At 54.1% G+C, this 25,777-nt stretch overlaps 2 protein-coding genes and 1 pseudogene across 4 annotated transcripts in view; 1 reads left to right on the top strand and 2 right to left on the bottom strand.

Moving 5' to 3' along the window:
• The window catches only part of LOC142821196 (ribonuclease-like), a 3,875-nt gene extending 2,500 nt beyond the window's left edge, over window positions 1–1,375 (bottom strand). Inside the window, exon 1 of the mRNA XM_075912035.2 lies at window positions 1,250–1,375. The gene's annotated coding sequence lies outside the window, so the exon portion shown is untranslated. The remainder of the gene's footprint in view (window positions 1–1,249) is intronic.
• Window positions 1,376–4,876: 3,501 nt separating this feature from the next.
• LOC149521280 (ribonuclease-like) lies at window positions 4,877–9,288 on the bottom strand. Of its 3 annotated transcripts, none has more exons than XM_089774277.1 (3): window positions 8,886–9,287; window positions 7,303–7,464; window positions 4,877–6,985 (listed from the first exon to the last, which is right to left on the bottom strand). In XM_089774277.1, exon 3 carries the CDS (start codon window positions 6,956–6,958, stop codon window positions 6,542–6,544), a length of 417 nt encoding a protein of 138 aa, XP_089630403.1. In that variant the 5' UTR covers window positions 6,959–6,985; window positions 7,303–7,464; window positions 8,886–9,287; the 3' UTR covers window positions 4,877–6,541. The 3 variants fall into 3 exon arrangements, with proteins under 3 accessions (XP_089630403.1, XP_089630402.1, XP_089630405.1); XM_089774276.1 differs by having other exon boundaries at window positions 4,877–6,982; window positions 8,886–9,284; XM_089774279.1 differs by lacking the exon at window positions 7,303–7,464 and having other exon boundaries at window positions 8,886–9,288.
• A 4,562-nt stretch (window positions 9,289–13,850) lies between these two features.
• Window positions 13,851–15,318, top strand: LOC149521279 (uncharacterized; annotated as a pseudogene).
• The last annotated feature ends 10,459 nt before the right edge of the window (window positions 15,319–25,777 follow it).

Genomic DNA, 25,777 nt, shown 5'->3' with positions numbered 1-25,777 from the left:
ATCTATCTACCCCCCCCCCCAATCTATCTATCTGTCTATCTATCTGGTGTTGCTTGAGTCCATAGCTCAGTTAAGGTCTCTTTTTTGGTAAATAAAACACAAATGCACACGCTTAATTTAAATAATTCTATTTTTCAGACATTCAGTGTTATTGTTATGAAGTGAATTGTTATTTCGGATCCCTTAACAATAAGGATTGGTAACATTTTTCCCATTTAATTTTGTAGTAACTTGTTTTATAAGGGAGCCCCCACCACGTGTACTTTTCCTCCGTCCCTCGAGACGCTTTCTCGTTCGCCATGTGTCGGTGAGAAAGGGCTCTAGTCAGTCTGGGTGACAACAATGTTTAATCCCCGAGGCAGCTGCTTCCTGAACCCCTCATCCCCAGCCCCACCCCGGAGCAATGATTCAAACGGAGCAGGGACATTTTCATATTTTCCCGAAACCAAAAATGGATCAATCTACAGATACTAGAAGAATGACCTGGCATTGCCTGGGGTGTGGGGCCGGCGGGGGTTTTACCTCCCCCCCGATCCCTCTTAGGGGGTGTCTCCCAGGCAGGGGGTCCCACCTAGCCGGTCTGGTGGTAGGCAAGGTGGCAAGCCCCAGCCCAGCTGCTCACAGTCTCTCAGCTGAGACTGCCTCGCATGGTCCAGTATCAATGTCGGCAAGGGCTTGCTGCCCCCCAGTGGCCATTGTGAGAATCGCATCCCTCCTCTCCGTGCCCCTCCCTCTCCATGTTCTGGAAAACATTTCCATTCCAGGCACTTCCTGTTTTCCTGAGCCCAACCTTGATTTAAGTTAGGAGAAGAGGACGTTGCAGACCGAATTTGGTGATCCTAGCTTGTACCATTTAGGAGGAGTTGTTGAACAAACAGGCTCACAGACAGATAGACGCACATTTCAGACTTCAGACAGACAGACAGACAGACAGACTCTCCAATATATAGTAATTCTCAGTGCAAACAAGTTAACAATCATAATAACAGTGCGAGTCAATAATGTCATTGATTAAAGACATACGAAGAGCCTCCCGATGGGTTAATGACTGGCGCAGGTTGATAACTAAATCACACAATGCTTAAGTGTCATGTGCTGCAAAGACCTGTGGGAAACACACTGAAAACCCATTTGCCGCTCACTCACACTGCTTCCCACAGACAACCCCTACACCCCATGTGACCCCGGTCTTTCCTTGTGACCCCGGTCTCTCCTGCCTTCCAGCTCGTGGGAATCTCTGGAAACTTACCTAGGTCTTTGCTGTTACTGGCACGATGGAGCCCAGCCTCTGGGGAACTGAACCTCACCCGGATCCTCCCGCCCAACCCGGCGTGGGTTATATAGAGCCCAGCCGGATATGCCGTGGGAGGGGCAGCCCAGTGTCTCTCCTGGTATCTGCCAATTAAAAGCTGAGGCCCGGTGGGTGGGGACAAGTGAGGAGGTGTCCTGCCGGAGATGTGAGCGCAAAAACATCTCAGGGAGTGCTTGCCCCATGAGCGGTGCTGTGATTACAGCATGTGCGGGTGTAGTCGGCACATCCTTAGCCTAGGAAGTGTGAGTTAGCAGGATCAGCAGGCTCCGACCCCGCCCTGTTTCCCATGCTACGTAGATTCAGAACACCCACCCATGCTGCAATCCTATTTCGGATGTGTTAATGTATCGTGACTACCCACTGAAACTCCCCAGTCCAGTCCTGGCCTGGCTATTCACAGCTCTTCCGGTTCCCCCGGTCCTGCCCCACAGCCCAGCCCTGGGCCTCTGTTGCAGTCATAGAATGTCGGAATCATTAAAAACGGGTTTGAGAATAAGACAGAAAATATCGTATTGCCTCTGTATAAAACCACGGGACGCCCACGTCTTGAATCCTGCGTGCAGATGTGGGCGCCTCATCTCAAAAAAGATCTATTGTCGTTGGAAAAGGTTCAGAGAAGGGCAGCAAAAATGCTGAGGGGTTTGGAACGGGTCCCGTATGAAGAGAGATTTAAAAGATTTGGACTTTTCAGCTTAGAGAAGAGGAGACTAAGGGGGATAGGAGAGAGGTCTATAGAATCATGACTGGTGTGGAAAAAGTGAATAAGGAAAAGTTATTTACTTGTTCCCACAATACAAGAACTGGGGGTCACCAAATGAAGTTAATAGGCAGCAGGTTTACAACAAACCAAAGGAAGCTTTTCTTCACTCAGCGCACAGTCAACCTGTGGAACTCCTTGCCAGGGGATGTGGTGAAGGACTTTAACAGGGTTCCAAAAAGAGTTGGATAGATTCCTGGAGGTTAGGTCCATCAATGGCTATTAGCCAGGATGGGTAGGAATGGTGCCCCCGGCCTCTGTGTGTCTGGAGGAGGGTGACAGGGAAGGGATCATGTAGGAATCATGCCCTGTTGTGTCCCCTCCCGCTGTGGCACCTGGCATTGGCCACTGGTGGCAGACAGGATACTGGGCTGGATGGACCGTTGGTCTGACCCAGCCTGGCAGCTCTTATGTTCTTACTACTCAAGTAGCCCGTCATAAGACGGGAGTTTCAGGTCTCTCCTCCACGTTGGTCTTCTCTCCTGAGCCTCCGGTCTCTCGCTCCGTCTCTCTCTCTCTCTCTCTCCTCCGCCTCCTGCCTCTCTCTGTCTCTCTCTTTCTCTTCTCCTCCCCCTCCTGCCTCTCACTCGGGGGATTGTGGAGCCCAAACGGCCGCTTCTCCCCTATGACGGCCCGGCTGAGCAGAGCAGAAGTCAGCCGAGTGCCACGGCGGGAGGGGAAGGACGTGACTCAGGCAACAGTGCCACCCAGAGGAAACAGCCAGCATTTCAGCGTTCCAGAGTCACATGGGGCTACCAGATATATGATGTTCATGAGGTATAAGAGATAGACCCAAACTACCAGTGGTGTTAAGGCGGCTGTCGCTGTCCGAGAGCCGACAGTGTTAAATAAGGGTCGGGGTTCGGTGCCGAGAGCCAACACACCGTTAACAATCTGTTTAGTGGTTTATTAATGAGATAGCCAAGAAGGGGAGACAGCGTACGCATTTCAGCTGTAAAGTATACAGGGTTTTATTTTAACTCCCCCTCGCTCCCGTCCCCATTAGGCGGGGGGGTGGGGAGGGTTTAGAACAGCCTGGGGGGGTTCGCAAAGCCCCTCTTGTAGCTTGTAAACCCCCTGAAAATGGCCCTTTTCTCCCAGCTCCCTGTGCTCTCCAGGACAGGGGAGCTGTCTGGCGTGGCCATTAAAGATGGAGTTTTCTTAAAGGGGCAGAGCTTTTTTTAAATTTTTTTTTTGGCTCGACAACTTTGCCCCAGCTCTTTGTGTTAAATCCACTGATATCTTGGCTCTTTGCCTGGAATGCGTTGGCCACCCCTGGTTTAGACAGAAGCTCTCCCTGGTTGTCAGGGTCCCATACGGTATTAAAGACAGCAATAGCGGTCCTTCAGGGACAAGAAAAGCCGTTGGGTGCAGTGGGCCGCGGCTGTCGTTATTACACTCCAAAACCGGTTCCCTAGTAGACAAACATGACAGACACGGAGGGGCGGGGGGACAGAGAAGAACGGCAAAGAGAGAAACGTCTGCTTCTGTCTCTGGTGTGACGCTCCCTCGCAGCCCCCGTGCTGGAAAGATCCAGGCCTGGCCCGCGAGCTTACCAGCCTGAGACTCGGCAGCTGGTCCTAGCCCAGGTGTGCAGGGCATGGTGGGCAGGTGTGCAAGACCTGCCCGACCATCTAAAAGCTGTCTAGTTCAGGTGGTCTCTTCTCTTATTTCACAGTGCTGCTTTTTAACCCCACCCACGGCTTAAAGGCTATAGCCTAAAAAAAAGCCCACTCCGATTCTGGACCCTGGAATTCTCTCTCCATGTGTGGCCTGAGGGGTTGCCCCCAAACTAGCGTCTGCCCCCCCCTTTCCCCCCAGCACTGGAAGAGTTGACTCACTCTGATTCGTCGCTCTCTTCCTGCCTACATGCAAACAGCCCTGCCGCCAGACCAGGACTGAACATGGGTTTGCGTCTCTTTCTCTAGTCAGGTACTTGGCTCCCGGAGGCCGGGGCTGGCGGGTGGCCAAGGAGATGAACATAAGAGGAGTTGCAGAACTGGAATGGCCCTAGGACCACGCCCTGGTGTGATGGCTTCACAGGAAGGGGCAGGAGCGCCCTCTAGTGGGGGATGCTGCCCACAGGGGAGTTTATCCCTAAGCCCCATAACGCAGAGGTTTCAGAGGGGGAGCCGTGTTAGTCTGTAATTGGATAAACTATAAAAACAATGAAAAAATACCTTAACTGGACGACCTGCTTCATCCCACATCCCAAGGACATAAAAGGCCAAACACCAGGTTCTTAAGAGTACTTAGAAGCAGAGTTCTTGACTCGAGTTCCACGCCTTGAACTCGAGTCCGACTTCAGTCGCTTGGGTGACTCGACTTGAGACTCGACTCGGGTTCATTGTTTGTGACTTGAGACTCGACTTGAGACTTGCTCATTTTGTTAAATCGACTTGGTGAAAAGAATTGTCCGAACATGCCGCTATTGCTGGCTTGCACGCAAGGGACTTGACATTTTTTAAATTAAGACTTGAGACTCGACTTGGACTTGACAATGGCGACTTGAAGACACCTCTGCTTAGAACCCTCTCTATCAGCTTCACTTAGCAAGGAAACTCGAATTGACTATTCTTTCCCCATTTCTCCTCTCCTTTCCCTCCCCGTCCGCGTCCTTTCTCTGCTATGTATTTGGAACTTGGACCCCTCAAATGCCATTCATCCGAAGAAGGCTAGCTATGTTTACACGGCAGGAGATCTTCCGCAAAAACTTCTTGCGCAAAAGCACGTCCAAACCTCAAAAGTGCATCACAAAAGCGATGTGCTTTTGCACAAGAGCGCGTCCACACTGCATGGACACTCTTGTGCATAATGGAGTTATTCCTCATAGAAGGAGATCTACTTATATTACAAAAAGCCCTCTATTCTGCCATTGTACGGTACATTTTTTTGCGCAAAAGCGCGCTTGAGGTGTGGACGCTCTGCAGGTTTTTGCGCAAAGCCCCTGTAGTGTAGATGTAGCCAAAGAGGTCTATGCCCACCCACGCTCATGTTTCCAGCTGTGTGTTCTGTTTTGTGAGTCTCTCTCGGGTGCTGCAGGACAATCCATTGTTCTTTACCTCAGTGGTGAATCTGGGTAGAATTGGATCGCCTCTGCCTTGTGTGTTGTGCTGAAGGCCATTCGCAGTGTTCTTCCTACCCATGTGTCAAGCCCGGCAAGTCTCAAATTGAGGTCCGTGGCGCCCCAGGAGTCACCGCACACCAAGCCTCCACCCCGCGGCTCAGAAATAGCAGGTAGGACTGGGATCCATGAATCTCAGCTTGGGGAAAAGCCCCGTCACTATGCTCTGACTGGGGGGAGTCAAGGCTCCGGAGGGGACCACAGTCCCAATTTAACCCAGAGTAGACAACAGGAGACTGACCTGGCCATGGGTCTTTGGTCCTGCCTCCGGATCGTATCCTCCGGACATCCTAGAGTCGCAGAATCACGGAACACTAGGACTGGAAGGGACCTCGAGAGCCATCGAGTCCAGTCCCCGGCCCCCACGGCAGGACCCCGAACCGTCTAGCCCATCCCTGACAGGTGTCTGTCCAGCCTGTGCGTGTGTGTGGCTGCCTGTGCTTGGCACAGTTGTGAGCAGGGCCCGCCTCTCGCTCACGGTCTGACTTTGTTTATACAGGTTGAATCTCTGTAGCCCAACACTCTCTGGTCCGGGAACATCTGTGGCCTGGCATGATGTGAGTGAGCCGGATGCTCACTGCGCATGGGGGAGGCCAATTTCCTGGGGTCCCATGAAGTTTGTTTGCAGCCCTCAGGCCTGGCTCTCTGTTCTGAGCTGCTCTTTAGCTCTCATGTGCCCCTAAGTGTCTTCTAAGAGCCCAGCGAGCAGCGGGAGTGTTGGTCACGCTGCTAGACAACATAGCAACCTCCCATGGGCCGGCAAATTCTCTCGTTCGGCACCGGGCAGGTCCCAAGGGTGCCGGACTAGAGAGCCAACCTGTAGTAGCAAGACCTTGACCACAGCCCGGCCTCAGCCTCTGTCTCAGGCTGTCTTGCTGCGACAGGCTCTCGTGGGCTAGCACAATGACAGAGGAGAATCAGGACCCTTGGTTCTTGCCCTGAACCCGGAAGGGGAATGGGGGTGGGGGCGTGCAGGAGGCTGCGGGGAGATTCAGGCCTCCTAGGGTTTTCCCCCAGGCTCTTGGAGGAGCCGTGACGTGTTCAGTGCCTTGTGGTTTTGCCATTCCCAAAGAAACACGACCATGCAGCGACTGCTGGGTAGGACGCCTTTATGGAGTACAGGGAGCACAGAGCAGGACAGAGGGGCCATATTCAGCCTCACCAGAGCAATGAGGAACGCGATCGGCGTGCACACGAGGGCTATGCGGGATCAGACAGAATTCACAATCACGTGCGACAAGGGGAGCGCCGAGGGAGATGTCTGAAGGACGGGAGCGGGTTCCAGGTGGCCACTGGGCAAGCTGCAGCTGTCCTGCACTTGGGCCCGAGCAGAGACTGGTCCCTGCTCCTACTCCTTGTAGTAGACAGGCAGCCTGTTCCAGCAGCCGATGGTGATTCTGCGGGAGTAGTACGTCCCGCCGTAGGAATGGCTCTGTGGGTTCCACCGGCAGACGGTGACGGTGACGAAACGGTAGCTCCCGCGCAGGCCGTCCGGGAGGGGCCTCCCCCTGGTGCAGATGCTGTTGATGGAGGGGTTGGGCAGGTGGATGAAGGTGTTCACCGGTGTCCCGTACAGCCCCTGCTTGCGCATGGTCGCCTGGCAGTAGGCAGCCGTGTCGTTGAACGGGGCCCGTGGATAGTCCACGTGGTGGCGCTGGAATATTTTGTTCAGCTCGACCGGGATCTGCCCACTGGCCAGAGCCAGGCAGGCGGCCAGCAGGGCGAGGGGGAGCAGGGGTGCGGGGCGGGGGGCGCTTGGAGCCATGGCCGTGTCTGTCCCTGGATCGACCTGCTGGGGGAAGAGGGCGAGATGGATGGAGACAGTGCAGGGCAGGGACCTGCCTTCGACTCCACTCTGCCTCCAGCTCACGAGCCCCTTGTGTCCCACCCTGCCCCCCAAATCCCCACCCCCCTGGGCCAGGCACTGCACAGACCCCCTCATTCAAGGGGGGCCCCCAGCCTCCAGCCTGCTATTCCCCACACTGCTCGCCACTGAACCCAGGAGCGCCGACTCCCCGGTCCCTTCCCACCTCACCACTAGGCCACGCTGCCGTTCAGAAAGGAGCCCTGCAGTTGCCCCCGCACTGGCGGGGTCTCCGTGCCACTCACCTAAGTCCTGTGGTGGCTGCTGCAGGAGCGATGGACCCGCTCTCGGAGGCGCCTGCCTGGCCGTGATCCCGTCCCGTCCTCCAGCGGCTTATATAGAGCCTGGCCAGGAGGGGAGTGGGTGGGGGAAGCAGCCACCTCTTGGGCCAGGGCCAGTTCCCAAACCTGGCAATTAGAGGCAGTGACTGAGCAGGCCGGGCCCGGGCTGGGGAACCTGCCGCGGTGGAGAAATGGGACCCAGAAACATCCCGGGGGCGTCCCCCAGCCAGGGACCGGGCTCCTCGGGCTCCCCTGGGCTGGATTCCAGGGCCCCGGGTTGTTGTTCCCGGGACAGTGAGGTGTAGGAAGGCCCAGCGATGCTCCGATCGGGCCATTGCCCCCGAGTCCGGACCTGCCGGCCCCTGCCCAACCTTTCCCTGGGCCAGAAACACACCATGCTGCCGGCGCCCCCAGCCCTGCCCCCAGCTGCACCCCCCCAGCTCTGCCACCAGCTGCACCCCCCAGCTCTGTCAGTGCCCCCCAATCCTGCCCCCAGCTGCACCCCCTCAGCTCTGTCAGTGCCCCCAGCTCTGCCCCCAGCTGCACCCCCTCAGCTCTGCCAGTGCCCCCCAATCCTGCCCCCAGCTGCACCCCCAGCTCTGCCAGTGCCCCCCAATCCTGCCCCCAGCTGCACCCCCCAGCTCTGTCAGTGCCCCCAATCCTGCCCCCAGCTGCACCCCCCCAGCTCTGTCAGTGCCCCCAATCCTGCCCCCAGCTGCACCCCCCAGCTCTGTCAGTGCCCCCAATCCTGCCCCCAGCTGCACCCCCCAGCTCTGTCAGTGCCCCCAATCCTGCCCCCAGCTGCACCCCCCAGCTCTGTCAGTGCCCCCAATCCTGCCCCCAGCTGCACCCCCCAGCTCTGTCAGTGCCCCCAATCCTGCCCCCAGCTGCACCCCCCCAGCTCTGCCCCCAGCTGCACCCCCCAGCTCTGCCAGTGCCCCCCAATCCTGCCCCCAGCTGCACCCCCTCAGCTCTGTCAGTGCCCCCAGCTCTGCCCCCAGCTGCACCCCCTCAGCTCTGCCAGTGCCCCCCAATCCTGCCCCCAGCTGCACCCCCAGCTCTGCCAGTGCCCCCCAATCCTGCCCCCAGCTGCACCCCCCAGCTCTGTCAGTGCCCCCAATCCTGCCCCCAGCTGCACCCCCCAGCTCTGTCAGTGCCCCCAATCCTGCCCCCAGCTGCACCCCCCAGCTCTGTCAGTGCCCCCAATCCTGCCCCCAGCTGCACCCCCCCAGCTCTGCCCCCAGCTGCACCCCCCAGCTCTGCCAGTGCCCCCCAATCCTGCCCCCAGCTGCACCCCCCAGCTCTGTCAGTGCCCCCAATCCTGCCCCCAGTTCCACCCCCCAGCTCTGCCAGTTCCCCCCAATCCTTCCCCCAGCTGCACCCCCTCAGCTCTGTCAGTGCCTCCAAACCTGCCCCCAGTTCCACCCCCCCAGCGCTGCCAGTGCCCCCCAATCCTTCCCCCAGCTGCACCCCCTCAGCTCTGCCAGTGCCCCCCAATCCTGCCCCCAGCTCCACCCCCAGCACTGTCAGTGCCCCTCCACTCTTACCCACAGCCCCGGCAAGGTGCCACAGGGACGGGGCCGCAGGTTTGGGAGAACGTGAGCTCAGCCTGGCGCTGGTGCCGTCAGAGCGCACGGACTCCAGGGGACCCGCTCGTCGTGGTGAGAAGAGAGGGCGGTGGCCAGCCCCCAGAAGATTTAGCGCCCCCCACGAGGGGCGGCCTCACCCCGCTGGGCCACGGAGCCCCCTACGGCCGTTGCACGAGGTGCATGAGGAGATGTGCCGAGGGGGCCACCCTGGCGTCTACGCGGGTCGTTCCCTTCTCCCGCCGGGTGCCTGTGCTGTCGCTGGGAGGCAGGACGGTGCCTCGGGGGGTGATAATGAGAGACGGGGCGGAACGGGGGAGAGAGAGATTATCCGCTGAGTGCTGTGACTGATCCTACTGGGACTGGAGCCAGGGGAAGGGTTCGGGAGAACAGGCTGGGCTGGGGTTTTGCCTTCCTCCGCCCTTGGCTCTAGGTGTGAGAAGGAAGGTGGCGAGGGACAGACGCCCGGGGCGAGATATTCAAATACTCGCGCCACGCGGGGAGCCAGATCCTCCTCACAGTGCCTCAGTCAAGATCCTCACAGTGTTTTAAAGACCATGACCAAGCCAAAAGACGCCTGCTTAGAGCGTTATATTGAACGCCTGGTGCGGACAAAAAGTTACAGAACCCTGCTTAAGAAAAAGACTATTTGTAAGATGTCTAGAAGGGTGAAGTTAGAGAATGGTGAGGGGACACACACGAGATATAAAACTTGGTAGCTGTAAATATCTTTTGAAAGGGGGCTTTTGTGACTATCTTCTGTCAGAAGGTCTGTGTGATCCTTACATGAGTAAAAGTTTTACATGGTCTGTATGTCTTTTAAATAAAAGCATTTAAAAAAAATAAAGTTTGTGAGAATCCATTTTGTATAAAGGGGCCCATTTACTGAAAACCCCTGAAAGGTGTATGGTAGAAACTCGGGGGAAGGAAAAACCCCTCAAATGTTTTGTTTTTTAAATAAAAGGAAAAATTACCCCCCAGTTAGGATTTATTAGACATGAACTCAATGGTTTAACCACACCTCACTGAATAGCCAGGGGGCTCTAGTCAATGGTTAGGTTTAGGTGAGACCACTTACCCTTGTTGAGGTTAATGTTCAGTAATTCAATTTGATGGGTTGGATGGGTGGGCTCTGATGAATATCTAATTAAATAACACCTCAGGAGTTTGCAGATGCTACTGGACAGTTTAAATATAACCCCTGGGGCTGGTAGAGCGCTATTGGACGGTTTAAAGGACACAGGCGTTGGTAGAAACGCTATTGGACACTTTAAATATGACCCAGGAGTTGGTTGAATGCTATGGGCTACTTTTTCTAGCCATTCAAAGTTTAAAAAAAAAATTGAGGGTCTAACCCAAAACTGAAATGTTTCAAACTTTTACCCATACTTTAGAACAAGCATTTGCTCTAAAGACAATCAAACATTTAAAAGCATTTTATTTAACCCCCAAGCCTTAAGCATGAAAGAAGCATGTTTAAAAAAACAAACCCCAAGACATTTATTGATATCTGCAAAGGGTCCCACATGGAAATGGGTACAGCTACATTAAGGATTGGTGCTTTTACTGTTAATACTGTAAGAAAGCCCTACAACAAATGTATTTTAACTAAAAGAAAAAAAATGTAGCCAAAAGCAACTCAGGTGTGGAGACAGCTTAATTCTTCCACCCCCAGATCAGGAAAGGCAATGCTAGGGAGGGGTGCCTAAGTCTTTAAGGATCTATTATTTCAGAGTTGCAGTGATCAAATTCACCTGCTAGCTACTATGTTGAAGTTGTTTGAAACAATAGGTTAGGAGGGTATAAAAAACCTAGGTATGGTGGAGCCTGTCCTTTTCAACAGAAACTTTCTTGAATGGCTGCTGGACTGCAACAGGAGAAGGTATGTTCCCTGTTTGTAACTTTGAAAATATATATTCTATAATGCCACTCTTTGGCCATGCTCTCTCAGTAAAATAATGGTGGCTATCTTGATTGCAGTGTGATCTGTTTAACATGGAACCAGTGATTTTAAGCTGCAGTTCCCCACCAGGCCAAGGTAAAAACCATTTTTAACTGTAGTTGTGCTTAATACTGTTAAAAAAAAATAACTGGGTAATACTAACGAACATTTGTGCTTATTCTTTAACCTTAAGGCCCAAGCACACATGGGGGGGAACAGAACAAGCATGTGCCTGCAACACTTTATCCCATAGTGAAAGGTAACTCTTTTTTGCAATGGGCTTTTAAATGTATGTGTGTGGGGGGAGGGGGGGGGGTGATTTGTGTGAGAGAAATGAGGTCTGTGCAAGACATAGGTGTGTTTTTTAAAAGGGGGTTTGAGAAGCATTTGGGGGTAATCCTATCACATTTTTTTGCTTCTTTATTCCATAGTCCCAAATATATATATATATATTTATTTATTTTTTTTGGGGGGGGGGGACAGAATAGCCCTGTGCCAGCATGCCTTTACCCTGTGGTAGAAGGTAACTATCCATAATCAGTTTTAAAGCGTGTGGGTTATTTTTTTCTTTTAACTAATTGTAATGTTTAAATTGTGAGTAGGGTTGTTTCAAAACTTAATCATGGGGGAGTTATTGGTGTTGTAAACTATATGTTGGCAAACTGCTGGTATAGAGTGTTGCTCTATAGAGGGTTGCTCTTTCTGTGCCAAATGTGTTTTCAAAATAAATGTTCAATTCTCAGTTGGGGGAGGAAGTGGTGGAGTTAGGCTGAAAGTATCTGGGATGGTTACGAAAATGTGGTGTGTTTTTACCTGGGCTTTTTATTTTTAAAAAAGCTGGCTGTAGGGGTTAAATTGTGGGTGATTCAGGGGCTTATGCTAGAGATAAGTGGTTCAAAAAAAACAGTTTGTTGCATACCCCTGCTTTTAAAAAATATATAGTTGCACATGGTTTTAAAACTGTTGTGGGGAGTTCTTGAAGGTGTGTGTGTGTGATGGAGTTTGTGACAGACACAGGTGTGTTTTTAAACTATATGTTGGCAAACTGCTGGTATAGAGTGTTTGGTGGGTTGCTTTTTCTGTGCAAAATGTGATGTGTTAAATGCATGTGGGTTTTGAAAAGTCTATGGCTACAAACTTGGTTTGGTGTGTTTTATAAAGCTGCTGTTTAGTGTATGTGTGTGGAGGGAGGGGGAGAGGGCTGTGAATGGCATAGATGTAGGGTTTTTTTAAGTACTTGAATTGTTTAAACTAACAAGGGGTTTTAAAAGCAGTTTTGGCTTTTGTTCTGCAAAATGAGATGTATTTAAAAAAATGTTGTGGCTTTTTTGTTTGTTTGGTTGGTTTTTTTTAAGTGGTAGAAATAAACTCAAAACTGGTGTTTGTTGTACAGCCTGAAATGGATTATTTTGTTTTTAAAGCTATAACTTTTTAAATAGAAAAACACCCTAAAGATTTTCAAGTTTACAAGAGGGTTTCATGTGTTTTATTATAATGTTGTTTGCTCCACAGTACAGTCAAAACATGAGATCCTTAGACCAGAGGGAAAACAAGCTCAAAAGAAAAAGGAAAGAGATAGCTGAAAAGGAAAAGTCACCAGCATCAGTGACTGATGGATCGATGAAGCCCAGTAAATATATTTTGCTTATCGGGTTGGTTGTTCTATGAGGTTTTAAGTAAAATACATAGGTGTGGGGGTGAGAGATGGTAAAGTTCAGGTGTGTGTGTGTGTGTGTGTGTGTGTGTGTGTGTGTTTTTGTAAAATGTTTTTCCCCCACCTCATAGGCATGGACAACTTTTCTGACAATGCTGTAGTCAGAGCTACAAGGACACCTCCTCCAGAACTGCCAAAGAACCAGGAATCTGCTTTGAGACCCTTAACAACGCAAAACAGCACAAGATGCAGATGAAGCATCCGGGCGGTCTGAACCTCACGTACGTCAAACCCAAGGACAAAACAAAAGACTCTGGTAAGAAACAACCATGCAACCACAGCTCCAGTTCCTCAGTGGCCACTGCCACACCAAGCCCTGAGAACTGTGAGCGAAAACTACACACATTCACAAACCCGGAGCACGCGCTCTAGGGGTTCTGAACGTGTGCAAAACCACACACATTCACAAACCCGGAGCATGCGCTCTAGGGGTTGTGAATAAAAAACCAAGGACTGAAAACTCCTGCAATGCCGAGGTGTTGCAGCCACACAAACACAACTCCAGTACCTCAGCGGCCACTGCCACACCAAGCCCTGAGAACTGTGAGCGAAAACCACACACATTCACATACCCGGAGCACGCGCTTTAGGGGTTGTGAATAAAAAACCAAGGACTGAAAACTCCTGCAACGCCGAGGTGTTGCAGCCACACACACACAACTCCAGTTCCTCAGCGGTCTCCGCCACACCAAGCCCTGAGAACTGTGAGCAAAAACGCCCACATTCACAAACCCGGAGCACACGCTCTAGGGGTTCTGAACGTGCGCAAAACCACACACATTCACAAACCCAGAGCACGCGCTCTAGGGGTTGTGAATAAAAAACCAAGGACTGAAAACTTCTGCAATGCCGAGGTGTTGCAGCCACACAAGCACAACTCCAGTTCCTCAGCGGCTACTGCCACACCAAGCCCTGAGAACTGTGAGCAATGCTGTAGTCAGAGCTACAAGGACACCTCTTCCAGAACGGCCGAAGAACCAGGAATCTGCTTTGAGACCCTTAACAACGCAAAACGGCACAAGAGTGCAGATGAAGCATCCGGGCGGTCCGAACCTCACATACGTCAAACCCACGGACAGAACAAAAGACTCTGGTAAGAAACAACCATGCAACCACAGCTCCAGTTCCTCAGCGGCCACTGCCACACCATGCCCTGAGGAAACTGTGAGCAAAACCCCACACATTCACAAACCCGGAGCACGCGCTCTAGGGGTTCTGAACGTGTGCAAAACCACACACATTCACAAACCCGGAGCACACGCTCTAGGGGTTGTGAATAAAAAACCAAGGACTGAAAACTCCTGCAATGCCGAGGTGTTGCAGCCACACAAACACAACTCCAGTTCCTCAGCGGCCACTGCCACACCAAGCCCTGAGAACTGTGAGCGAAAACGCCCACATTCACAAACCCGGAGCATGCGCTCTAGGGGTTCTGAACGTGCGCAAAACCACACACATTCACAAACCCGGAGCACGCGCTCTAGGGGTTGTGAATAAAAAACCAAGGACTGACAAACCATTCTCCCAAAACCATAAGCTCATCACAGCTCCCCCATATTCTCGTATGGGGGAAGAGTTTGATGCTTCATTCAGAAAACTGGTGAACTCTGTACCCTCAGGGGGCCGAAAAGAAAGGGGCCTGAGCAAAGGGGTCATCCTCAGGGGTCCCCCTCAGATAAGATGTAAACAAAAGGGGGGACAGCATTTGGCGGATAAACGGGTGGCTGCCAAAAAGTTCCAGGCCAAGATCACTGCAAAATTTAAAAAAAAGGCTAAAGAGGTGATGAGGAAAAAATACCAAAAAGAAATGCCCCCTACTGGAGGCTCACAAAATGGCTTATCTGACCTGCGGGGTGGTGATGAGTCTGTAGACGGGTCCCTGGCTAGTCCTGGTGACTCTCACAGAGACGGCTCTGACTCTGAAATAGCATCTGAGGCAGAAGATGCCCCTGATGGTCCCGTAGAGGAACCCCCAAGTGCCCCTGAAAATCCAGAGCTGTATATGGAGAGTGAGAAGTTGGCAACATGAAGTACCTAGATTTGGGGGGTCAGTGTATTGCGAGGAATTTCGTGTTGTCAATCTTGAGCAAATAAATTCAGCTGAACAGGCTATTGAAGCCTACGTAGGGGAATGCAGTTAGTTCTAGATGAGGTTAATGGTAGGGTAGGCCCTGATGGTTATGTCCAGTTACGTTTAGAGAGCCGTAATTTAACTAACCCTTTGTTTTCGGTCAGAAGAACTAGGGACGAGCTGTCCGCTGAGGATTTTTTAAACCAGACCTCAAAGCTGTTCCAGAGTAATAGAGAGTTACACCTCAATGGAACATTGCGCCTCATTGTGACAGTTGTAAAAAACGGGTGGGGGTGCTCATAGAGTGTTAAATTCTACCCTTAGTAGTCAAATTATTCATAAAAAGAGACCATGTTTAGTAGACCTGGCTTACACCGGGACCAATCTGTGTTTTGCGGGCGGGCTCTTGGCCGTCCTGTCCGATAGTAAACCTACGGACGCCGAATTGTTAGAGGGGGCGAGAAAGCTTCACGAGAAACTGGGGTGGTCAGATCAAAGAAAGGTTACAGTCAGCGACTTAGCGAAGTTTGAACAGCGTTTAGGAGTTACAGCACCACCTGGATGTTATCCGGCGAAAGGCGGCTGGGGCTTTTTTAAAACGGGGCCCAGTGTACCCCAAGACTTATCCCGTTGCACGATGAGCATTAATATGGGGTTCTGGATGTGAAAAAGTTGTTCGGAGCGAAAAATGATTGTGAGTTTTGCCACACAGTGTACAGGCACGACCACTCTTGCAGGTATCGTTGCCGCCTCCGCTTGAGCGGAACGTGCCCAGACAGCGTGGGCGTGCCGCTGAGGTGTCCTAGCTGTAGACTATTTTGTCGATCCAAAGAGTTCTTAGTCAGACACACAGACTGCACGTCAAAAACAAGTCGAATGCCTGTCTAAAGCTTTGTGTGAATGTCAGTCTTATGTGGACAAGCGGCGGCGCTGTAAGCAGTGTAAGGGCTTGCTTGTTGGCAACATAGACAGTCATCTCTGTTTCATGGACAGCCTTAGAAAGCCCGAATCCTCAGAAAAGTAGATTATTTTTATGATTTCGAATGCACACAGGAGACGGGGTTGCACACTCCAATTATATTTTTGCTATGCCCTAAAGCCAGAAAAATCCTGGGAATTTAAGGGTAGCGAGTGTCTGTTTAAGACCTTTATTGGCAAAGAGTTCCGTGACTACACATTCATAGCACAATTCCAAAGGTTACCATGCGTACTTCGTCGTGAGACAGCTACTGAAGGAAAAGATGTGCCTAGAACTGATCACTCAGGGTAGTAAACTAATGTGTGTGAAAGTTAAGGCCCTGGGCATTCGTTTTATAGACTCTTTAAACTTCTTGCCCATGAAGCTTAGCAAGCTACCGCAGGCGATGGGGTTGGAAGGGTGCAAAGGGTATTTTCCACAGTTTTTTAACACTTTAGAAAACCAAAATTACATGGGGCCTATGCCCAGTGTGGGACACTATGGTGTAGACAGCATGATGCCCAGGGAAAAAGCAGAGTTTCTCGACGGCTATCAGGACCACAGCTCTGACGTTTGACTTGCAGAAAGAGCTCGCGTATTACTGTCAACAGGATGTTAAAATGTTGAGACAGGCTTGTAGTCTATATAGAAAAGAGATTATGAAAATGACAGCGATGGGGGATGTAGCAGAGAGAGGCCCTGGTAAATTCACCGAGATAAACCTGTATATTGATCCTTTCCAGTACATCACGCTGGCCTCCGTCTGCATGGCGATGTACAGGTTTATGTTTTTGGAGCCTAACACGGTCGCTCTTCTCCCTCCAGACAATTACCACCGGCAGAAAGAGAGATTCGACCCCATCTATTCAGTGGCTGCTGTATACCTCTTACAAAGAAAATATACAGATACGGCATGCTTTACAGGGTGGGGAACTACAGTAGGCCCCGACTTTTTAGATGGTTATGCCAATGTTGACTGGGTACGGACGGCCTTTCAGTTTAACGGGTGTTTTTTCCAGGGCTGTCACCTGTTATTGTGAAAGCACAAAACCCTATGACAGGGACAACTTTTGGGTTTCTTTATTACAAGACACAGCTTAAGACCGACTCTCTAAAACGACTTGGTTTTGTAGTGAGGACTCTCTGGGAGCACGAGTGGGAGGTGATAGAAACAGACAGGGAGCTTGCAGGCTTTTTAAACTGAGCCCAGTTACCCCAGCCTCTCAGGCCTAGGGATGCTCTTTTCGGGGGGAGGACAAACGCTATCCACCTTGATATGTATCCCCGATGGAACCTCCCAGCTAGGCGTGAGGCCACCAGGAAATATCGTCCGTCTAAACACTCCTGAATTCACTCATTTCCTAGGGTCGTGTCTCAGGGCACAGGGGTTCCCATGCTCACTTTTTTCTGTTTCATCAACGTTAAACTCCTCAACTCAGTGTCTCACTGCCGGCTGGGATTGGTGACCTGGCCAGGGGGCTGGGAGTCAGGACTCCTGGGTTCTTTCCGTGGTGCTCCGGCTGCCTGGGCCCTGAGAGCGGAGAATGACAGTTCCTGCCTGGCACTGAGCACGTGGGACAGCTCCAGCTGATGGCGAGGCGAAGGGGTGGAACCCTTGTGGAACAGTCCGTGGGGCTCAATATGGATAGAGTCACTGCAGTGTCGTGGGTTCAAATCTCCCTCAGGGAGCTGCGTGACTCATTCCTCTTCCGCCCAGGAACGTTTGTAGTCCGTCGGGAGGTAGATACGTTTTAGCGCCCACCAAGAGTGAAATCCTTGACTCCCAGAGTTGAAGAGATCTCAGGAGTCATGAAGTCCAGCCCCCTACCCAAAGCAGGACCGACCCCAACTCAATCACCCATGGCTCTCCCAGGTGGCTGCAAGTATTTACAGCCCAGGGCCAGGTCCCCTTTCAACCGTCTCGTTGTCACACCAGGGGACCGGACGAGCGGCTGCATTGCCATCGAGCGGTAATGGGTACAAAGAAATTGAGGAGGGGCTGCAGTGGGTGGAGCGCCTGCCCCGGGTCCACAAACAAGGAAGAACAGCTCTTGTGCAAGAGGGGCGCTTTGCGCAAAGAGGTGCTGGAGAGACGGCGTCTTATTGTGCAAAAACCTCTTGCACAAAAACAGCTCCTAATTAATTATGCAAATGATGCATGGCAATATGCTAAGCATTGCTTCATTTTCATAGGCTCTGGCAGAACAGGGAAGGAGTGTAGACGTAGCCCCATGGACCGCACAGTCTTCCCAGCCAGTGGGGGAGGGGCCAGTGCGGTGGGGCTTGTGCTGTTGAGACGGGCACACCCAGAATGGCCTGGTGTGCCTCTGTACACATGTTGGGGTGCTGGAGAGGTGCAGGGTGGCCGCTCTCCCTACCACGCACCCCCAGAGCCTTCTGGAGTGGGCACAGAGGCTACTGGTGGGCATCAGATTATGGCGCTGGTCTCCTAGTCTAGCTCTGTTCTTTTGTCCTCCTGCTATCCGTCCATCCCTCCGTCTGTTCATCCATCCATCCATACATCCACTTATCACCACACACCCCCTCTATCTGTCCATCCACCTATCCCCATGCCCCCCTTCTGTCTATCCATCCATCCCTCTGTCCATCCATCTGTTCATCCATCCATCTCTCCATCCACTTATCCACACCCCCCATCTGTCCATCCATCCATCCACCTATCCCCACACACTCCTTCTCTCTGTCCATCTGTCTACCTGTCCCCCCATCTGTCTGTCTGTCCATCCATCCACCTATCCCCACATACCCCCTCTATCTGTCCATCCACCTATCCCCACACCCCTCTATGTCCATCCATCCACCTATCCCCGCACACCTCATCTGTCCATCTATCTGGAAGAAGCAGATTCCTGGGTACTGTGGAACCCATTTCATATTTAGCTAGAAGCCATTTTGTATAACAGAAACCATTCCAGTTTCTCGCTTTTGCACGTACGCTAGTGAGTGAACTCTCCTTCACTCCCTGTGAGAGAGGCCAGAAGGATGAGCTATTGGAAAGTGTTCATTGAGCTGTTTTGAGAGGGAGCCCTCACTCCTCCTTACCTGCCTCCTCTTCTTGCTGATAACAGTTTGCTCTTCTGAGTTTAATTGATGATTTCTGTAATTGGATGCCCTGACGTCACACTTGTTTGGTTAAGGGTATAAAGTGCTAGGATTGATTTGCATTAGCAGCCTTACTGGGCCCGGCTCTGCTGGGGTCACGTTTGGCTCACTCTGTGCCTTATTGATCAATAAAGCTGTTTGTTAGCCGCCTACTCACAGGGAACTCTTTTGCTTGGACAGTACTCATCTGGCTCTGTCCATCTGTTTCTTCACTTCCCCAGGTGGGTATTTAAGTGTTAAGACTGCCTTGGAATGAAAGTTTGCTCTCACGTTCTGGAGAAGTGATTCTTCCCCTCTATTGAGTGATGGTGAGGCCCCATCCGGAGTACTGTGTCCAGCCTCACGTTGCAGGGGAGAGGTCTAGGTTGGAGATTAGGAAAAACGATTTCCCTAGGCGGGTGGGGAGCGCTGGGATGGGTTCTCCATCCCTAGATGGGAATCTCCGTCCCTAGAGGTGTGTTTCCCTAGGCGGGTGGGGAGCGCTGGGATGGGTTCTCCATCCCTAGATGGGAATCTCCGTCCCTAGAGGTGTTTCCCTAGGCGGGTGGGGAGCGCTGGGATGGGTTCTCCATCCCTAGATGGGAATCTCCGTCCCTAGAGGTGTGTAAGCGCCCACCTGACAGCTCTGGCTGGGATCGTTGAGTTGGGGTTGGTCCTGCTTTGGGGGCTGGATGCGATGACTCCTGGGGTCTCTGCCCACCCTAATTATTATGGCTCTTGGATTGTAAGACGAACGAGCTGCATGTTCTAGTCTGCTTGCTATCACTATGCCAGTCTCGCCTCCTAGCGTGGAGCCAGCTTAGAGCGAGTGGCAGCGTCCTGCGGACACAGTGACCCCACCAGCACTGTTTGTGGGCAGAGCCGTTCTCATGGGAGTGCCGTCGCGTGCACACCCAGGACTGGCTGGCGGAGCTCCGTTCCCCCTCCCCCACAATATCTCACTAACACGGCTGCCACACCAACTGTGGGTGGTCACAAGGAGACGGCCCCGAGGCGGGTAGGTACCAACACGGGGAAGGGGCTTGGGGTGATAAAGGGCTCTTGAAATGAGCGGAGCAAAGCCTGCACCCCCCTCCCCCTGTGGGCGTCCAAACTGGAGCCATTTGAAGTAGCAAGTGCAATTTTTTTTCCACTGTCTTTCAGCACATGCTCACCGAGTCTCAGCGGTGGGAGCCCCCAGCCCCCCTGGCTGCAGAGGTGCCCCACCCTGCAAAGCAAGTGCTAAGCGATGGGTTTGGGGCAGCAGGTCAGTCAGTGTCCAGCAGGGGGCGCCCAATAGGCAGATTGTTCTACCTTCCTCGGCTGCGTCTGAATCTGGGCAGTGTCGGACTGAGGACCAGGATGGGCTTGTCTGCCTGGGACGCTCCAAGAGTGACTTATTAATCCTGTGCGTTCTGGCCACGGCTCAGAGCCCCGGGGCCTGTCTCGGAGCCCCCTTGCAGCAGGCGCTATGCAGACCCCGCACTGCCAGCTGCTCCCTGAGCCAAAGGAGGTTTCAGTCTAAGCGTGGGGCAAGAGGCTACACCTGGAGATGGACAAACGTGGCCTGTCGTCTCGTATTGCATTGGTGCGTTTCTTTCTCTGCTCCAACGGGCAGCAGGGGTTCCTGGCCTGTCACCAACCGGCTCCTGCGGCTGATTTGTTCTCCCATTTCTGTGCCTGGATGGGAAGAGGCCATCCGGGAACGCTTGGATTTTGGATGGCGAAATCACTCGGGCGTTGCAACGTAGCAGCCAAAAACTCTCAGCATTGGGAAAAACTTCCTGCCTGTCAGGGGAGGGTTAAACACTGGAATAAATTGCCCAGGGAGGTTGTGGAATCCCCATCTCTGGAGATATTGAAAAGCAGGTTGGACAGACGCCTGTCAGGGATGGTCTAGCCCAGGGGTCACCAACCAGTCGATCAGAATCGAGTGGTCGATCTTGGAGCCTCTGAGAGGGGATCCTGACTGGCTTGGCCAAGCGGGTATCACGCGCAGCACATGAGCTGCCTCCTTTCCCCCCCCGCTGCATATCTCCTGCCCTTTGTTTTGTGTCCAGCTGGTGCCCACCCCATACCCCGTCATGAACCCCCTCCTGTGCCCAAGCCCCTGCCCTAGCCCTGAGCTCCCTGGACTCAAACTCCCTCCTAGAGCCTGCACCCTGAACTCCCTCCTGCACCCCAAGTCCCTGCCCCAGGCTCAGCTCAGAGCCCCCCACACTCCAAATCCCTTAGCACAACACCAGAGCGTGCTCCCGGCTCTCTGCAGGGGTCCCGCTATTGTGGGGAACTTTCCTGGCTTCTATACCACCCCAGTGAAATGGACCAGTGAAAGGATCTGAGTCCCCGCTCCCACTTCCTTTACCCCACGGCTCCCTGATCCAGAGGGCTCCCCCTCCACTCTCCTGAGTAGCAGAGTCCTCAAAACCCCAACAAGGCTGGGCCCAGGTTTCCTGGGGCTTAATCCCCGACCTTGTGGTCACTAGGGGCAGGAGTTAGGGTGTCCCCACTCCGAGGTGCTCTCTTTACACTGCAGGCTTTCTTGGCCCAGGGATCACTTCATAAGGTTCAAAGCAAATACAATTTATTAAACATCAACTGATTAAAGAGAAGAATAAGAAACAATGAGACTGGTTCAATGAGAACACACAGCCCTGCTCCGTAGCACGGGGACATCAAAACAGCAGCCTGCAGAGTGTAAGGACAATTCAGTCTCTTCCTTAGAGGCCCTGGATGTGCTGTAGGGGGGCTGCAGGCTGGACACGCCTGCTCTGGGAGTGACCACACAGCCTCACGCTCTAAGTGGCCAGACCCCTCTCCCAGTCTGGCCTGCTGGGCCTCTTGGCTGGTGATATCTCCCTGCCCAGAGCCTCTCCCCCCACTTTGCTGGTCCCAGCTGCTCACTACACCCAGCTGCAGGCTGTGCTGCTTTGCCAGTCTCCAGCTCCTTGCGTTGCTTCTCTGTCCCTTTTGGCTCTCTGAGCACTGCCAGTCTGCTGCTTCTCCACACAGCTTGCTCCTCTTAGCTGTCTCTCAGCTCTCTCCCTGCTCGGAGAGACGCAGAACAATCCCAGCTCGCAGGGAGGACGGGGCCTGGCCTCTCACTTTTCTCACTGGCCTGTCCATCAGGCCGAGCTGAGTGTTGGCTGCTTTCCATTGTCTTTGAGGTCTGTCAGTCTCAGGGCCCTGATTTCTCATGGACCCTTCCCCTTTTGACACTGGGAGCTGGTGAACCAAAAACGCCCACAGAGTTTTAGTGAGGGGCTACCAGTCCCCTTACACAGAGCCCAGGACGTACGGGGGAGGAAGAACTTAGCATGGCCCTGGGTAGGGGCTATTTTGAAAAGCAGCAGTGGAGCGTCGACACGCGCCTCATTTTGATACAGCTCTTTCGGAAGAGGCGTTATTCCTTGCAGAACGCGGCTTACAGAAGTGGCAATAAGCTGCCCATTGTTTCGAAATGATCTCGAAATAACGGAATCGCCGTGTAGACGCGCACGTTGTTATTTCGAAATAACACTAGTTCTCTCGAAATAACGGTGCGGTGTCGACGCAGCCTGAGGGGAATGACCTTCCGTCCAGTGGGGGCTGTTTGCTCTGTGACCGGGGTCCCCTGTGCTGTGCCGTGCCGTGTGATCCCCACTAACTCACCCATGTGTGGATCAGCCCAGACAGCTAGGCCCAGCCTGGCCTGATACCAAGGTGCTTCCCCAGGGGAGAGACAAAGGGGGGGGAGGGCGAGACGAACACCTCTCTGGGGGACATGGTCTGGGGGCGAGACAGTTCCTGGCTGGGAAACATGAAGGGAACAGACTAAGCTGAGGGCTGAGGCGGCGATGGACCCCCTACCCCAAGGGGTCTGAGGCATCCTGGCCCTGACTACTGTAGCCACCTCACGTCTGTGCTGGGCTGTACCCCGAAGGAGCAATAAAGCCCCTGTTCTACTGGCTGGCAGAATCTGTTCTCGCTGCTACGGGGGTGCAGGATTGGGGGGACTCCGACGTGCCGTCACAGTCGGCAATAAACCTACCCGGGCACCTGCACTGAAAACAGTCTGTGGATGTAGGGAGAATTTCAGCCAAACTCCGCTCTCTCTGCTCCCGGCGGAGAGCCGGGATGGTGCACCGACCACACGCAGCCAAACGTCCGACCACAGATGCCAGCGGGGACTCTGGTTAGTTACAATCCCACCTCCTGCGGTGGCGCTGGAAGGGAGCTGGACTGCAGAGGACTGTGCAGGAAGGCAGGACGCTGGATCTGAGCCATAAAACTTGCCCACCATGGTGCAGGCTGCTTCCGTCCCACGTTGTGCCATTGGGTGGAAGACGGTATGAAATAACTCCCTCCTGGAAGGGTGGGTTTGGACCCATAATGCCTTAGTGACCAGCTCAGCCCCCAAACACCAATCCTGCCCCCAGCCCCCATCCTTTGCAAACATCTGGCCTGGGGCCGCAGGCTTAGCACTTGACGACATCAATAGTCTGGAGGCAACCGTCAAGATGATCCTCGGGGCTCGGAGAATTGTAGCCTCCTCCTGATTCCCACAACCCCCTGCTCTGACCTCCTGGGCCTCTCTCCTCTACCACAGCTGGGGAGAGAACCCAGGAGTCCTGCCCAAATCCCCACTCAAAGCCCGACCGGCCAGTCTCCGGTTGCAGGAATGGAGGAAGTGGAGGAGTTGGCCATCGGGATTAGCAAGTTTCCCTAAGTGAAACTAGGACGGCTGCTTGGCCCCAAGCTGTTAAGGAAACAAAGGCCTCGGCCTCTTAATTAGCTGGTGATTGTACCCAGCCTCCTCCCCAGCACGGCAGCTCTTGTGGGCCAAACTTCCAGGCATCCACGTGGCGATCACTCCCGGCCCCGTGGCCTCGGCCAGGCCTGCTGGGATGGGTGCTGACGGGGAGAGAGCTGGGTGTGCCTGAGGGGAGGCGGGTGGAGAGAGGGAGGCAGCAAGAGCTGGGGATGGCGGGGTGCATGGATGGGCAGGCAGCGGATCAGAAGCCCCGGCATGCAATCGAGCACCCTGACATGCACGGGCTACCTACCAGGTTACCTCATTCCCCTCCATTGCTGGCAATTCACTCTGCCCGGGTGAGCAGCTCCCTGCTGGGCCCCCAGAGGACACCCCACACTCCTCCGTCTCACCCTTGGCTTGGGGGTGTTTGGGGACCCACTTCGCCTGGTCCGGGTGTTGCAACAAAGTCTGGCTTTTGGTAACCATTTCACACTGTGCGTGCCTGCCTCAGTTTCCTTCCGGGCTTCGCGTCCCTCCCTGTCCCCCCAGTAGGTAAAGGGCTAAATGGCTGCGGGGGGGCCCCAGAAGGGGACGTGAGGCACGTTTGCCAGGATATCGTGTTGGGGGGATGAACGGGTCACCGAAGAACTGGCTGTAACTGGCCCATGTTGGCCGGGGAACAAAACGGGACCCCAGCGGTTGGGGTGTTCACACGGAGCCATCGCCAATGCGAGAGGCAGGTGATTCCCTCCTCCCCACCCCAGCGGACAGCGGCAGGGTTAAGGGGCTCTTCCTGGGGGAGAAGGAAGGCGGAAAGAGGGGCTCTGGCCAGAGTGAGTCCAGAGAACCCTCCGCCGCTCGGTGCTCAGTGACCGACTTTCTGGCACAGCCGCCGGGGAGCAAGCAGGGCTCGAGGAAAGCTGCCCGGTGCCAATGCTGCTGGGGAACTTGGGGCTCTGCCGGGCAGACGCACGAGGTGCCAACTGGAATCTGGCTCCACTGGTTTTGCTGCCAGCTGCAACGAGGAGAGAGAAAGGGGCGTCGCTGGAGTGCCTAGGCCCGGTTCCAGAGCCATGGAGGCCGTGGGTCCCTGGGGTGCCACCCACTCAGGGCTGGCTCCCACTCCCCTGCTCCCAGCACGGAGCACAGACCGGACCCTGGGGGGAAAAGCAATGAGAAGGAGACGGAGGCCAGTGACTAGCCACAAGGAACAAGACGATCACAGAAGCCAGCAGCAGGAGAAGCAGAGGGAGGAGGAGGGCGGGTGGGGAAAGACCCCAAGGTGCCCACGGCTGGAGGGGACATAGGCTGCATTTTGGGCCCCTTTCCAGAAACGGGAACGGATGTGGGTGCATTGGGGACAATCCTGCAGAGGGCAAGAGAAATGATTGAGGGGCTGAGGTCCGGGGCTTGTAGGAGGAGCAGCTGAGGGACTGGGGTTTGTTCAGTCTGCGGAAGAGCAGAGTGAGGGGGGATCAGAGAGCAGCCTGCACCTCCCCCAGGGAGGCTGGAGAGATACGGACAAACACGGCGACCCCTCTGAGAATTTTTGGTGCCTGTAGCAAGGGGTTCCCGCACCTCGGGCCTGGGCATGGGTAGCCGGCCTCTGTTCCTTGCCGTAAGGCCTCTCCCCCTCGCCTCTGTCCTGCCCTTCCGCCGCCCCTGCGGTCCACGTTCCCCCGTCCACCTCCTCCAGATCCAGGGCCTCCTGCCTCGCGAGGTCCCCTGCCACCTCGGGCCGGCGTGCTGCTGCCAGAGTCCCCGATCGGCCGGCGTCCCCTGACTCCCCACGTCTCTCCTGCCGCAGCTCCGGCGTCCGTCCCGGCTGGGCCCCCACCACGGGCTGCTCCGGGCTCCTTTCCCGTGCCCTGGCCTGCAAGGGAGTCGTAAACACCGTGCCAGCCCCAGCACCGTCGGCCCCCTCTCCTTCCCTTCCTCCCCCCTTTTGACTCTCCCGCCCGGCGTCCTCATGCGCCGCGCCTCCGCTGCTCCGCCCTCCTCCCGAGACATCCCCTACTGGGTCCCTCCCCGGCCCTAACGCTGGCCAGGTATGTGCCTGCGCGGCGCCACCGTGGCTACCCCCCGGGGTTCCTGCTGCCTCCGTGCTCCCACGGACGCCTGCCAGGTGTGGCCGGCTGCTAGTGCGGGGGCGAGTGCCCCCATCAGTGCCATTCTAGAATTTTTCCTGGGATTTGTGTGTGGGTTGTGAGGTGTGAGTCGTGTGAGTTGTGTGGGTGCACTGTGCAGGCTCTTCCCCTTCCGTCTTGGGTGTGCCTTTGTACCTTTTCTCCATCCATTTGCATTTTGAGTGGTCGGGCCTCCTACGTGCAG

The sequence above is a fragment of the Pelodiscus sinensis genome, chromosome 30, assembly GCF_052426305.1.
Source record: "Pelodiscus sinensis isolate ZL-2025 chromosome 30, ASM5242630v1, whole genome shotgun sequence".
Taxonomy (NCBI): Eukaryota; Metazoa; Chordata; order Testudines; family Trionychidae; genus Pelodiscus; species Pelodiscus sinensis.
Note: the sequence above shows the minus strand (reverse complement) of the source record. Positions and strands in the feature narration are given on the sequence as shown.

Excerpts from the sequence above, each read along its gene's own strand:
- LOC149521280 (XM_089774279.1), bottom strand. The coding sequence starts at position 6,958 with ATGGCTCCAAGCGCCCCCCGCCCCGCACCCCTGCTCCCCCTCGCCCTG.